Source organism: Panthera pardus, unplaced genomic scaffold, assembly GCF_024362965.1.
Source record: "Panthera pardus isolate Hobbes unplaced genomic scaffold, ASM2436296v1 HiC_scaffold_12, whole genome shotgun sequence".
Lineage (NCBI taxonomy): Eukaryota > Metazoa > Chordata > Mammalia > Carnivora > Felidae > Panthera > Panthera pardus.
In genome coordinates this window covers 12,517,017-12,530,568 of record NW_026526677.1, presented here as the reverse complement: position 1 = coordinate 12,530,568, position 13,552 = coordinate 12,517,017, and the positions used below count along the sequence as shown (strand labels likewise).

The 13,552-nt window shown below is 46.9% G+C and overlaps 1 protein-coding gene across 1 annotated transcript; it reads right to left on the bottom strand.

Annotated features, from left to right (window-relative positions):
- Positions 1 to 12,558: 12,558 nt before the first annotated feature.
- LOC109246944 (olfactory receptor 10Q1) lies at positions 12,559 to 13,552 on the bottom strand. The gene has a single exon (XM_019415311.2). The coding sequence runs from the start codon at positions 13,516 to 13,518 to the stop codon at positions 12,559 to 12,561; it is 960 nt and encodes a 319-aa protein (XP_019270856.2). The 5' UTR covers positions 13,519 to 13,552.

Genomic DNA, 13,552 nt, shown 5'->3' with positions numbered 1-13,552 from the left:
CTTCACAGACCCAAAGAAAAGCCAGTGTGGTAACATTTGGCTGCAGCCGCTGGAGGGGCGTGGAGGAGGATTACTTAATGAGGAACTACGTCAGCGGTTCAGAGACTCAGGAAATGCCTTCGAAAGTCAGAGCCACCACGATAGACATTTCTCAATGAACACGTTTGAAACTCGAACACGACTCTGACAGTGATGGTTAGAGTGGGTTCCAAATGTAGTGAAAAGCCTGAAACTAAGGACGACAGGTGAGGCGTACTCCATATTCTAAAGATGCTGGATACCCCTGAAGGAATTACTTAAAAATGAAGAAAATGGTCCTAACACCTTTCCTAGCGTTCGCTTTCATTTTGAAATTGAAGAAGACAGAACTGGGAAGAGTCACTGAGGGAAGAGATTGGGAAGGAGAACCAAGCGAGCTTACTGAAATACACTGCATTGTGGGTGCTCCTGCCCACTCACGTGAGGGGGAGGATGCAGAAAAGCTACTCTTGGGGAACGTGTACGAGAAGGGAGACCAGAAGTTCACTTCATTCGTGGCTGGATGTTAGGTGAACGGAGAAAGTTTAGGGGACTTGTAAGAACCTGAAGACTTGTGTTTGTGGGCCACTTCTAAAGATGGGAGGCTCCCCATACAGAGAAAGACAGATACCATATGTTTTCACTCTTATGTGGATCCTGAGAAACTTAACAGAAACCCATGGGGGAGGGGAAGGAAAAAAAAAAAAAAAGAGGTTAGAGTGGGAGAGAGAGCCAAAGCATAAGAGAATCTTAAAAACTGAGAACAAACTGAGGGTTGATGGGGGGTGGGAGGGCGGGGAGGGTGGGTGATGGGTATCGAAGAGGGCATCTTTTGGGATGAGCACTGGGTGTTGTATGGAAACCAATGTGACAATAAATTTCATATATTAAAAATAAATAAAGATGGGAGGCTCCCTGGATTAGCCACCTGTGGCTGGGGGAGGGGAGAAAGCATGGTGGGGGGCAATTCTGCACCCTCACCATGGCAGAGCATGAGTAGGTGAGTTTCCTATCTAGAGGCCAAGTGAGTGCTGCTGGATCTTGTTGGACTCAGACCACTGTGTTGGGACTCCACCCAAAAGATCTTGCTGGGGCAGAGGAGGCCGTAGCAGTGAGGTCGTGGGCGGGCTCTCTTACAAAAGAGGGATCATAAAAAGATCAGGTAGAAAATGCATTGCCCTTGACGCAAGCAGTCCCAGAAAGGAGGCCTCTGAAGAACCCCAACCGGTCTCATGACAGAGCACGCCTGCCACGCGAAACTCACCAACTGTTCGTATTCCACGCCAGCAGACTTGAGGACTTTGGTCCTCTTACCCCCTCCCTTTCTTCTTCCTTCCCACTGCATCTCCCCAAGCTGCCTGAGCTCATGGGGGAGGACGAGTACTTTGAAGGGTGTGAAGTTAAAGTGTTGAATTGGTCCAGGCTTTTGCAAACCTAGAAGTGGTCTTGAGTCCCAAAGTAGAAGTTACTTTTAAAACTAACAGTGACTGAAAAGCAAGAGGGACCCCCCAAGGTGCGGCCCAGAGTCAGGGAAGGGAGACTGAACCAAGTCTGGGTTTCCTTGCACCCGCCTGGGAAGAACACTGGGCCGAGGGCTGAGGTATGTGGTTCCTCCCAGTCTTTCTGCTCTGCTTGTATTGCCTCCTCTTACTCTTTCTCTCCCTTCACTCATCTCCCAAAGATCCGAGATAATCGTGTCCCCAAATAACTTTTCTTTCCATGAAGAGGCCAAACCCCAGGAATCTTCCCCCTCTGGGATTCTGGCAAACTGAAGGGCAGTGGAGACTGAGCAGTAGATCTGAGGTCTCCTTGCTCATGAGAAGGCTGGCTTACAAGTCAGAGGGCAGAGGGGGTGACTGCGTGGCTCAGTCGGTTAGGCATCCCACTCTTGATTTTGGCTCAGGTCATGACCTCGTGGCCCCGCCTCAGACTCTGTGCTGACAGTGCTTGGGATTCTCCTTCTTCCCCTCTCTCTCGGCCCCTCCCCCACTCTCTCTCTCTCAAAATAAATAAATAAACTTAAATATATATATAAAACAAATCAGAGGGGGGAAGCCTATCTATAGAAGGGAGATTCCCACCCAAAGCCATGACGAGAGAAAGAACTGGCAGGCATCGATATTGAAACCTCAGGGCAAGACACAGACCTGCCTTCTAAGGCCCTGTGATCACTAAGCCCTGGGCTGGTTTGGGCTTGACTAGAATGGCGACGTGTAGTTTTGAGTGACAATCTCCTGTCTCTCCCACCTGCCAGCAGTCCTAGACAAATGGAGTCCCTGAGGCACCTGCCTCACTGGTTAAGAGCAGCGCTAAAGTCTAAACAGGCTCACCTCTGAAGGATGATAAGAGCTCAGGAAGTTACTGGAATCTGAACCCAGCAACTTAACTGATTGTTGGCAGGGTAGCAGCGGGGAGCCTGGGAGCAGCTCTTTCGTATTTTTCAGAACCAGACTCTTTTCCCCAAGCACAAGTCATGGTGCTGGGCTCTCGTGGGACATTTGGCTCTTTCAGTGTCATTTGGGATGGTGTCCCTGAAGTGCTTTCCTCAAAACAGACGGTTGTTTTCACATCCCAGCTTCGGTGAGGAAAATGGGAAAGAGCCAGGCAGCTCTGTTGTTTTGTTTCTTTGTTTGCCCTCAGGTGCCCCTTCCCACTTGTTGGTTGAGGCTCTTCATCCCGCAAGTGAATTGTTTGCTGTGTGTCTCAGGTTTTCAGTGAGATGGTAAATACTTTGGATTCCTTCTGTTTCCTCTCTAGTGCCTAGTAGAGGGGGAGCACTTAGGAAATACCTCAAGAAATAAGTGAAATTCGTGCATTAGGGGGTTAGGACTCCAAAGAGATTCTGTCTCTAGCGGAAGGGGAGAGGCTATGGTCTTTGTGCCATGTGAATGCATGTCAGCGTTGGAAGGGAATCTCGGGGTCCAGTGGTTCAGCACTCAGGGCTCTTAGCTGCCAAAGAATGAAATAAACCCTGGGTTTTTGATACACAAAAGAAACATACTGAAATGATTTGGGGTGGTTCACAGATTTGCTGGGAAGGCAGGAGAAAGAGACCCTGAAGAGGGCAGGATCAAGCGATGCTCTATAGCCAGAGACACAACCTAAATCAGTACCTCCCTTCTAATGCTTACATGTGCCTCATTATGTCGTGCGGGTATTTCCGACCCAAACCAGGAACACTCGCGCCCTCCTCACCAGGAAACAATTCAACCTATAGACTAACTGTATAGTTACTCAGGACTAATATTTAAAAGAACTACATCATGAAGAAGAAAGAAAAGGCAAGCTGTTCTGTTATATCAATCTATCTAGTTATAGGTAGGAAGGAAATGTGGGTGGAACCATAATCCTGATATGTTTATGAGCTCCTTCTACTACAGTTATGGTCTGAATGTTTGTGTCCTCCTCAGATTCATATGTTCAGACCTAACTCTCAGGTGATGGTATTAGCAGGTGGCGGGAGGGGGGGGTCTTTTGGGAGGTGATTAAATCATGAGGGTGGAGCCCTCATGAATGAGATTAGTGCCCTCAGAACTGAGACTCAGAGAGACCCCCCCCCCCATCCCCTTCCACCATTCGAGGACACAGGGAGAAGACAGCCATCTATGAACCAGGAAGTGGACTCTCACCAGACAGGGAAACTGCCCACACCTTCGTCTCGGACTTCCAGCCTCCAGAAGTGTGAGCAACAAAACTCTGTTGTCTGTAAGACTCCCAGTTTATGATGTTTTGTTACACAGCCTGAAATGCTTAAGACAACTGCCAACTTAGCATGAGTCTTCTAGAAAGCAGACTCCGAAACAGGAATTTCGATCTTGACATTCTATTTGGAAGATCTCCCCGGGGAGGTGAGGACAACTGAGGGAAGGAGGCAAGGCTAGATGCAAACAAAGTGGTGAGATGCTTTACCGCAAGGGGATTGCACACATGCGTGGAGGGGCCGAGATTACTCATCAGACATGTTCACTCAGCCTGTGGGAAGGAGCCACTGCAGCCAGGAGTTCAGAGAAGAGAAAAGGAAAGGATGCTCTTGTACCTCGTTCCTTCTCCTCTCTTGTTTCCCGTCAACCTTGGGGACTTGACTCTTCTGAACTTCCCGTTGCACCATCTGGCTCCTTCGCGGTGCGAGAAAAAGCAAAATTTGGGGCACGTAGCTGGCTCAGTTGGTTAAGCGACTGGCTCTTGACTTCAGTTCAGGCCATGATCTTGCAGTTCGTGGGTTTGAGCCCCGCTTCAGGCTCTCCAATGACAGCTCTGAGTCAGCTCGGGATTCTCTCTCTCCCTGTCTCTCTCTGCCCCTCTCCTGCTTGTGCTCTCTCTCTCTCTAAAAATAAATAAATAAACTTTAAAAATTCAACCAAGTAAATATGAAGAACTAATTGGCTTCGTTAAATGATTCATGAATCAGGCACCATACCACTAGCAAGCAGAATGGGGTTCTAAGGAGCTTTACAAAATGAAAGGTTTTTATAAGAAGGAGGGTAGGACAAGGACGTTATTATTTTTTTTTTTAACGTTTTATTTATTTTTGAGACAGAGAGAGACAGAGCATGAACGGGGGAGGGGCAGAGAGAGAGGGAGACACAGAATCGGAGGCAGGCTCCAGGCTCTGAGCCATCAGCCCAGAGCCCGACGTGGGGCTCGAACTCACGGACTGCGAGATTGTGACCTGAGCCGAAGTCGGCCACCTAACCGACTGAGCCACCCAGGCGCCCCACAAGGACGTTATTAATGAAAGAAAAGGATTGTTTCAGGCAAGGTCATCTTCCTTTAGGAGGAAGGGCTGGGCGGGGGGGGGGGGGGGGGGGGGGGGATGTCTCATCATGCAAATGACCTTATCTTCCTATGGGGGAGAGAGAGCCCATCTGACAGATTACCTTACTGGTGATGACCAGAACATCCCAGATGGATTGGCTTAAAACCCCACTCCTGCAGAGGCTGAAACTGCAGTTAAGTCTTGGTTTACTATACTGGGGGAAGTGACTCCACCTTGGTCTGTGGTTGGTTTTTTTTTTTTAACCGTGGCCACACAGGAAGTCAGGAACCACGTTCAGAAACATGGCTATCAATCTGAGTCTGGAAGAGGAGGGGGACTTTGTGTGGGCAGGCTTGGCAATCAGGTTCACGTGGATGTCTGCTGGTTGAGAGACCTAGGAAAAAGGGCAGAGTTTGGGAGGCGAGCAGTGTCCTTTGAAGGGTTAGTGTCCAATCCAACCCACCTCTGTGCCACTCAGATGTACTCAGGCCTCTTTCATCTGTACACTTCATACCACACTGTGGGGCTTCCATTTTTCCAAGGGAATGAAAACACTCTGAGAAGCCCCTTTAGCCCAGAGCAGTATTTCTCAACCTTGTATTCATCATTGCCCAGGTACCCTCTCCTCTTAAGGACCCTTTATATCTTTTATCTTCAATTCTCTCCAGCTCCCATGACATTAAATACTATGGAATAAGATTTTGTCAGATAAAGGTGAACTTTGAAGAGAAAACCATTAGAATATCTAAGATTTTTTTCACCTCCAAGTACTGGTTTTTGCCCACGTGGGGGCGATGTTGTCCCTGTGGAGATGTCATCAAGGGGATGGCCAGTCTTGGTCTCTTGGAAAACTACAGCAAGAGTATTAGCAAAACAAGTCCTAGTCCCCCCATTTCTAGCTGGCCCTGAGGCTCTGACTAAGTTCCTCATCCCCCTCCTTCATTTGTCATCAGACTCTCTGACTCTGGGATCGCACTTTGGCTGATCTGGATTGTTTTCTGCTTCCCCGAGGGGTAAGGATACACAGTTGTCCTAACCTTTTGGGTTCTGGTTGTCGTGATTGCTCATTATAATCTTCCCTCCAGAGTTCAAAATTATCCTGGTTCAAGGTTTCAGGAACTGGAAAACCCCTTTCTCTCCCATGCTGTGAAATTTTGGAGGTAGAACCTGAGGGTTAGCCCTATAGAAAGAGAAGGACTTGGGAAAATCTCCTAAGCTTCTGACTATGTTTTATCTGTTCAAAGTTTATTAACAAAACATTACTTAGACTTTACTCCATATCCTGTTCTGGCTTAGGTATTAGGGGGAAGTCATGCGGGTTAACACTCAGGCTCTACCCTCTTAGACGTTCACGGTTAACTTGCAGATACAAGATGTGAACAAAGAAGCAAGAACTTGAAGTTGCCAATGGCAGGTGGAGACAAGTACAGTGATTGCCGTCAGCCATCAAGCATGGTAGAGAAAATGCTGCAGGAATCCAGGAGACAGAGACTTATCTGTGGACTGGGCTAGTAAGTAAATATCTCATGGAAGACGTGAACCAGAGTCATTCTTTTAACATGGGTAGGGTGTACCTGGGTGGGGAGACACAGGGAGGGATTGTGAAGCAGGGCAATGGTCTGAGCAGAGGCCACATGGTGGGACCATGCATGGCATGTTCTGGGTTCAGTAAAGAGACCGGTGTCATTAAGGTTGAGGTTCCTAAGAAGAAGTAAGAAATAAAGTTGAAAAGTTGTACCTTGGGGCCTGATCTTGGAGCGCTTCTAATGTCAGGGAAAGGTGCTGCTTTTGCATTTACCAATTCCTTATCAATCATTTCTAGTCGCTCATAAATTACATGGTGTGGAGTCATTCCACGAACAAAGTCATGGAATCTGGAGCTGGAGGGCACCACGAAGGTCAACTAAAACATCGCTCATTGTACAAATGAGTAAATTGATCCCTAGGAGGATGGGTGCCTTGTTGACATCAGTTGATTAGTTTGGGCAGAACCAAAAAGAGAACTGCATGAAGTGGTTTCCAGTCCAGTATAATTTAAAAGCTCCTGGGGCGCCTGGGTGGCTCAGTCGGTTAAGCCTCCGACTTCAGCTCAGGTCACGATCTCATGGTCTGTGAGTTCGAGCCCCGCGTCGGGCTCTGGGCTGATGGCTCAGAGCCTGGAGCCTGCTTCCGATTCTGTGTCTCCCTCTCTCTCTGACCCTCCCCCGTTCATGCTCTGTCTCTCTCTGTCTCAAAAATAAATAAACGTTAAAAAAAATTAAAAAAAAAAAAAAAAAAAAAAAAAGCTCCATAATCCCAGCCTTTTTTTCTTAGCTGGTTTGAGATAAACACTGATAAAATCACCAAGGGCTCAGATAACAAAATATCTCCAGAAAGGCCTGGTTGAGACATAGGTGTGTTAAGCTCTGGCTAGTGGGGCATGGGAGTTCAGAGAACTGGAACATGGGGGCCAGAGAAACCATCTGATGACAAGTGTCCATTTCACATGTCAAGCATAAGACACCCAGAAACAAAAATGAGACGTTAGAATCAAGCTCACAATGGGTAAAGAAATTGGATTAACAAATTGTGGTATATTCATACACTGGGATACTACTCAGATGTAAAAAAGAACAAATTGCTGAAATTCATAACCACCTGTTTGAATCTCAAAAACATCATGTTAAGCGAGGGAAGCCAGACACAAAAAGAATACAAACTGTGTGGGTTCCATTCATATGGAATTTCTGAATGGGCACAGTTAATCTGCAGTGATAGAAGTCAGAACAGTGGTTGACTCGGCAGGGAGGGGAATTGACTGGAAAGGTGGCACAAGAGACATTTCTGGGGTGATGAAAATATCTTATTATTGAGTACAGTTGCCCAAATACATGAAACCAAGCCATTGGAAATCTATGCATTTTATTGTATGCTGCTTACACTTCAATTAAAATATAATAAAACCAAAAATAAGGCCACTACATTTTCCTTTTTGTGCTTCAAGGGGAATTTGAATATATGACGGCATCAGAGTTCCTGGAAAATTCTTTTCTTGCCTTGTCATTTCTGCCAGAGAAGCAGAGGTGGAGATGTTAAAGCTTTGCTGGGATTCTGGAAGCAGAAGCTGGGAGGCAGCGTGAAGCCAAGGATGTTTCTACATATGGTAACATCGAAAGGGAAGATATCGACCTCCAAGATGTCTTGGTCTAACAGGAAGTTGGTCCACACTCGACAAGAGAGATGAGACCAGATATGTGGCGGTATCTTAGAAATAAGAAGACCCAGGATAGAACAAGCCAGTGGGCACTTATGTACAGCCACAGGGATTTGCTGGAGGCTTCTGGACTCGTATGTATGGGTGGGAGGGAGTCTTAGACATTTTGGAGCCAGAGTTTCTAAGAGCAACTTGGCCATGGAAAAAATATAAACCCTTCTGTGAGAATACACATAAGAAGCACCAAACTTATGTTGAGGAAGACACAGGCACATCTTACACCATGTGTAAGACACTAATAATTGTGTGGTTATGTTCCCAATAGTCTGTAGACTCCTTGAAAGCAGGTATCTTGTGTTTTGTCTATGAATTCCAGCATATAGCACAGTGTCAGGTACATAATACAGTCCCCTTTTCATCCCCAAGTCACCATCCCTCAACATTCTTGTGTATCCCAAATCCTTGGCCCCCATCACCACTCTCCTCCTTATTTTCATAGCACCGGCATATGGATGTATTATCTCTTTCCCTCTCGGGAACATTAGACCCATAGAGTCAGAGACTTTGGCAAATAGTAGATTCTTTCTACACATTTGTTTAAAAATGAGTAAATGAACACCCATGATTAATATTTGTTGAAGGGGTTGTTGTATTATGGCATCGAGGTGCCTTTCTAAAACAATTTTACAAAGATCACCAAGTATGTGGGCTGTGATCTCAGGGGATGGTTACAAAACACTGTGGCCCATCTCTGTTGAGTAACCTCTTTCCCCCCATGTATGAGCATTATACTTTTTTTCCTTCTCATGAGAGCTGGGTAGAAACCAAAAAGGAGCAACTAAGACAAGTCTGAAGTCGGAGCTGGTGGGCAAAGAGAGGTTCAAGCAATAATCACCATCCTATTTCAAGCTTCTTATTATTTTCCCTAGAATCCATAATTTTACAATGTGGTTTTCAAAGTAGCTACTGGGAGAGGGAGAGGGAGAGGGAGGGAGGAAAGGGAATGTGGTCGTCATTGTGAAAATACCTGTTGTGACGTTTGATGATGTGCTGTTGCCGGTTGTTTCTGACCCATCTAATATCCACAAAGTGAACCATCTGCCCAGGATGTGTTGTTACATAATCTCTCTTACTCCAGCCTTCTCTTATCTAGCCATCTCTCCGTCTACACTCGTTAGTCATGCTTGGATAAAACAGACGGGCACAAGTAACACACTCCTTATATGGTTTCCTTGGTCTTCAACCTGTGGAAAGGAGAAAATGGAATTCTTGGGAATTTTCAGGAACGTACAAAATTAAGCCATGTAAAAACCTTTCTCACCATTCTTTATCCTCTTTACTCATTATGGTAGGCATCTAAAATTTGTTCAATGGTTAGAAACAGTAGGTATATTACTATATACCAAGTGAATACCAGCGAATACGCAAATGCTGGAAAAAGCCCGTGAGCCTTACCAGGTGGCATTTGAGGAAAGACACATTCCAATCTCCCACTAGTATCAACAGTTCTGTGCAGGATTGCATGTCAAAACTGCCAATCTGAGGACTTATTTGCTTCCAAACCATGTTATTTCTTAGAACATCACTCATAGGATTTGTATAAAATTCCCCAGGCATATAAGCTTATGACTATTTATTTTATTTGCAAGGATGACTCAAAGTTAGCAGCAGACAGGGCCACGAATTCACACACGGAAACAGCTACCGGCAAGATTGACTGATCCATCATGACGGTTTCTCGCCCAGTGCTTCTTGTTCTGGTCTTTTCCTGGTCCCAAACATGTAAACTTAACCTCTGACCCTGTGTGTCATGTTTCCTGCTCTTTCTTTTCCCCTGGGCATTCGTGGATTCTCTAAACCAGTAGCCTCTCTGTGTTGCTTATTATGCTTTAATTCTTGCGGGAGAGTTACGATGCCTTTTCCAATTTCCCTAATTTCTCAAAATACCTTTTCTCAGAATTTGGGTTTAAAAATAAATAATTATTTTTGAGAAGTGCTGGGAAGGAATTTGCACATGGAAACGATACCCTCACCACTGTGGCTAACCCTTCCTTTCATGCACCAGTTGAACCAGGAGAAAGGACTTGGAGAAACCCAGTGTGACAAACATATCAGTGATAAAGTGTTTAAGAAGACATAATGATGTTTCTGGCAAAGTTACTTGCAGGCAGTGTCATTTCAGTGAATGGAAGTGATTTCCATTTTGTACTGCATGTAGTGTCATGTTTAATTTTTAAAAAAGAAAAAAAGACAAAAAGGAGGAGCTTCCATTCAGCTAAAATATGCCCAGGAAGGTAACTAGGGGAGCCCAGTAATCCAGCTGAAAGGATTGGTCATTGCTCTGGAAGCTTCATCCGGATAGAGTAACAGTTCACCTTCTTTTTGGGTCCCAAGTTAATTTTCTTTTTTTTTCTCTAAAAAAAATTTTTTTTCATTTATTTATTTTTGAGAGACAGACACAGAGACAGAGCACAAGTCGGGGAGGGGCAGAGAGAGAAGGAGAAATAGAATCCGAAACAGGCTCCAGGCTCCCAGCTGTCAGCACAGAGCCCGACGCGGGACTGAAACTCCCAAACTGTGAGATCGTGAAATGAGCCGAAGTCGGATGCTTAACCGACTGAGCCACCCAGGCGCCAGCCCCCCAAGTTAATTTTCTATATGATTTGTGACCTTAAATAAAAACAAAAGGAGGCATGGAAACACAGTTGGAAACTTTCCTGATGTTTGCATTCTCGACAATGTCTCGCACAGTGTGCACATGTAATTGATTCATTCTGTCCTGATGTGGCTTGGCCTGCATAGGTTGATAAGCAGCTTGCCAACCAGACTTCTGTTCCTTCCCTCCAGCATTTAGCTGGAAGCAAAGGCATTTCTCATACATTGTGAAATCCATGACTGTTTCCAGAATAATTAACACTTTGTAGTCCTTCTCCTTACCCCCATGTGACATCAGCGTGAAAACAATTAAAAGCGTGGAAAGCAGTCATTTTGAAGAGAAGAAGTAACTGAGACAAAAAAATACGCCAGTTTAGGAAGAATAAGAAAGGTGGATTGTGCTGTGATAGGAGTTTACAGAAACTGTCATTTATCTGCTTACAAAAGTAACACAGTCTCACTTTACAAAACTTGGAAACATGCATGAATGAATAAAGAAGAAACGATTACCCATAATTCTACAAAGCCGAGATAAGAACCACTAACTTTTTGGTGTGCGTGTATTTGTTATTCTGCACATGTGTGTTTACCAAACTGGGCTCCCGTTATACATACAGGTTTGTTTCTAGCTCTTACCACTTAGTGTTCTGATGAGAAACATTGCCCCTTGTTGTTTAATATTGATTGAAATGCATTGTAAGTATGTTATATTCATGTGTCCAACACTGGAAGTGAGATTTTAATGCCTTTTCGTTTTATAAAAGTAAGGAACAGGCTTCTAGTTCCAGTTACGTTAGCCTTAATTATTTGACATTATGATTTTAGAACGAGAATTACTGAATTAGTAAAAAGAAGCATTTTCAGGCCTTCGGTAAACTTAGCCCTATGGCATTTAGAAACATTGTACCAAGTCCTTAGGTGAGTTTTAGTATCCCCTGGCTGACACTTACTTCTTGGGGTCACTAGCTGAAGTCAGCCTAATGGGCAGCATCCAGTCCCTTCCCTGACAGGTCGTGTCCGCCCCCAACTGTTCTGGAGTAGGTAATTTCTGTTAAGAACTGTCCTTGGATCCCTCTTTACTTCATTGTTCCTCAGGAAGGCTGGGCAGCATGAAGCCAGCTGTACAAGGCACCGAGGAGCGAATTCTACAGGGTTTGCCTGTGGTCAGGGAGCAGGTGCAGGAGGATGGAACCACCATGGGGCTGCAGGACGTGCCGCGGTGGGAGGACCAGTGGCGCCACCTGCTGAGCGGGTCTTCCACCAGTAGCCGTTAAGAAGGCACCGGAAGAGGTGAGGAAGGAGAGTAAAGCTGCAGGAAAGCCAACAAGGGCACGGAGGGCTTGTACCCGCAGCGCTGGCGTCCTGCTCATTCAATGGATGCCAATTCCTGCCCGCTTCCTGGCACAATGAAGGACGATGAAGGCAACCCATTGGGATGTATGGAAGGAAGGAAATTGATGCATTAGATAAGCTTCTGTTTGCCACACGTTCGTATCTAAAACAACAATACAGTGTATTTCTCTTAGTAAGATCTATGTCTGTAGGAACACATCTAACTGAAGGCGTCGTTCACAGGATACCTCAGTATCATCGCCTTCTCAGGAGGCAGGGCGTCTGTGATGCTTTAGTCCCAGCATGCATGGTGGGGGGGCGGGGGGGGGGGAGGTCCTGACGAAGCAATTGCCCCGACTGAGCTCTGAACCTTTAAAGTAGGGCCCGCAGACTAGCGCTCCTGCATTGAGGTTTTTGTCCACATTTTTCATCTTATTCAAGCACTTCAAGAAAATGAGTACAGACTGTGGACATGGGGCCAACATGGCAAAAAGAAACGTCAACTGCAAAGTGTGGGGGGGGTAAGTATGAGAATTCCATATTCGTTGTTCAGAGTCCATTATCACGGCCACTGACAGACACCCACCCCCAGGCCCCTTAAGCCTCAACGGGTGTCCGAGGCTGCTTTACTGGCGATGGCATTCCTCAGGGCACCTTTGACATCCTTGTTCCTAAGGGTGTAAATCAGCGGGTTGAGTAAGGGGGTGACGAAGGTGTAGACCAAGGCGATTTGGCGGTCCTCGTCCTCTGAGGTGCTGGAGCGGGGACGCAGGTAGACCAGGCTGCAACAGCCATACTGCAGCAGGACCACGGTGAGGTGCGACGAGCAGGTGGAGAAGGCCCGGCGGCGGCCCTCGGCGGAGCGGATGCGCAGGATGGCGGAGGCGATGAACACATAGGACACACAGATAAGCAGGAAGGGGACGGTCAGCACGAGGATGCCCACCACGTAGAGCACGGCCTGGTGCACGCGGATGTCGGCGCAGGCCAGCCGCAGGACGGGAGGCACGTCGCACAGGAAGTGGTTGATTTCCCGGCGGTGCCCGCAGAAGGGCAAGGTGAAGATCAAGCAGGCGAGCTGCAGGGAGAGGAGGAGGGCCAGGCCCAGGGCGCACAGCACCATCCGGACGCACAGCTTCTGGGTCATGATGAGGGTGTAGCGCAGCGGGTGGCAGATGGCCACGTAGCGATCGTATGCCATGATTGCCAAGAGGAAGCAGTCAGCGCTGCCAAGGGCGACGAAAAAGAACATTTGGGCCCCACAGCCAGCCAGCGGAATGGGTTTCCGGGCGCCCCAAAGGTTGGCAAGCATCAGAGGCACCACAACAGAGGTGTAGCAGATTTCCAGGAAAGACAGGTTGCACAGGAAGAAGTACATGGGGGTGTGCAGCGAGCTGTGTGTGCGCACCGCCCAGACGATGGCCGCGTTGCCACAAAGGATCATCGAGTAGAGCAGGAGGAAGAGGAGGAAGAGGAGGGCCTGCAATTCGGGGACGGTGGTGAAGGCGCGGAACACGAACTCGGTGGGGCCGGATTGGTTGAGGACGGGGCTCCTGGCGAACATGTCCCCTGCAAGAGAGCGACAGAAAGGGCCGGAT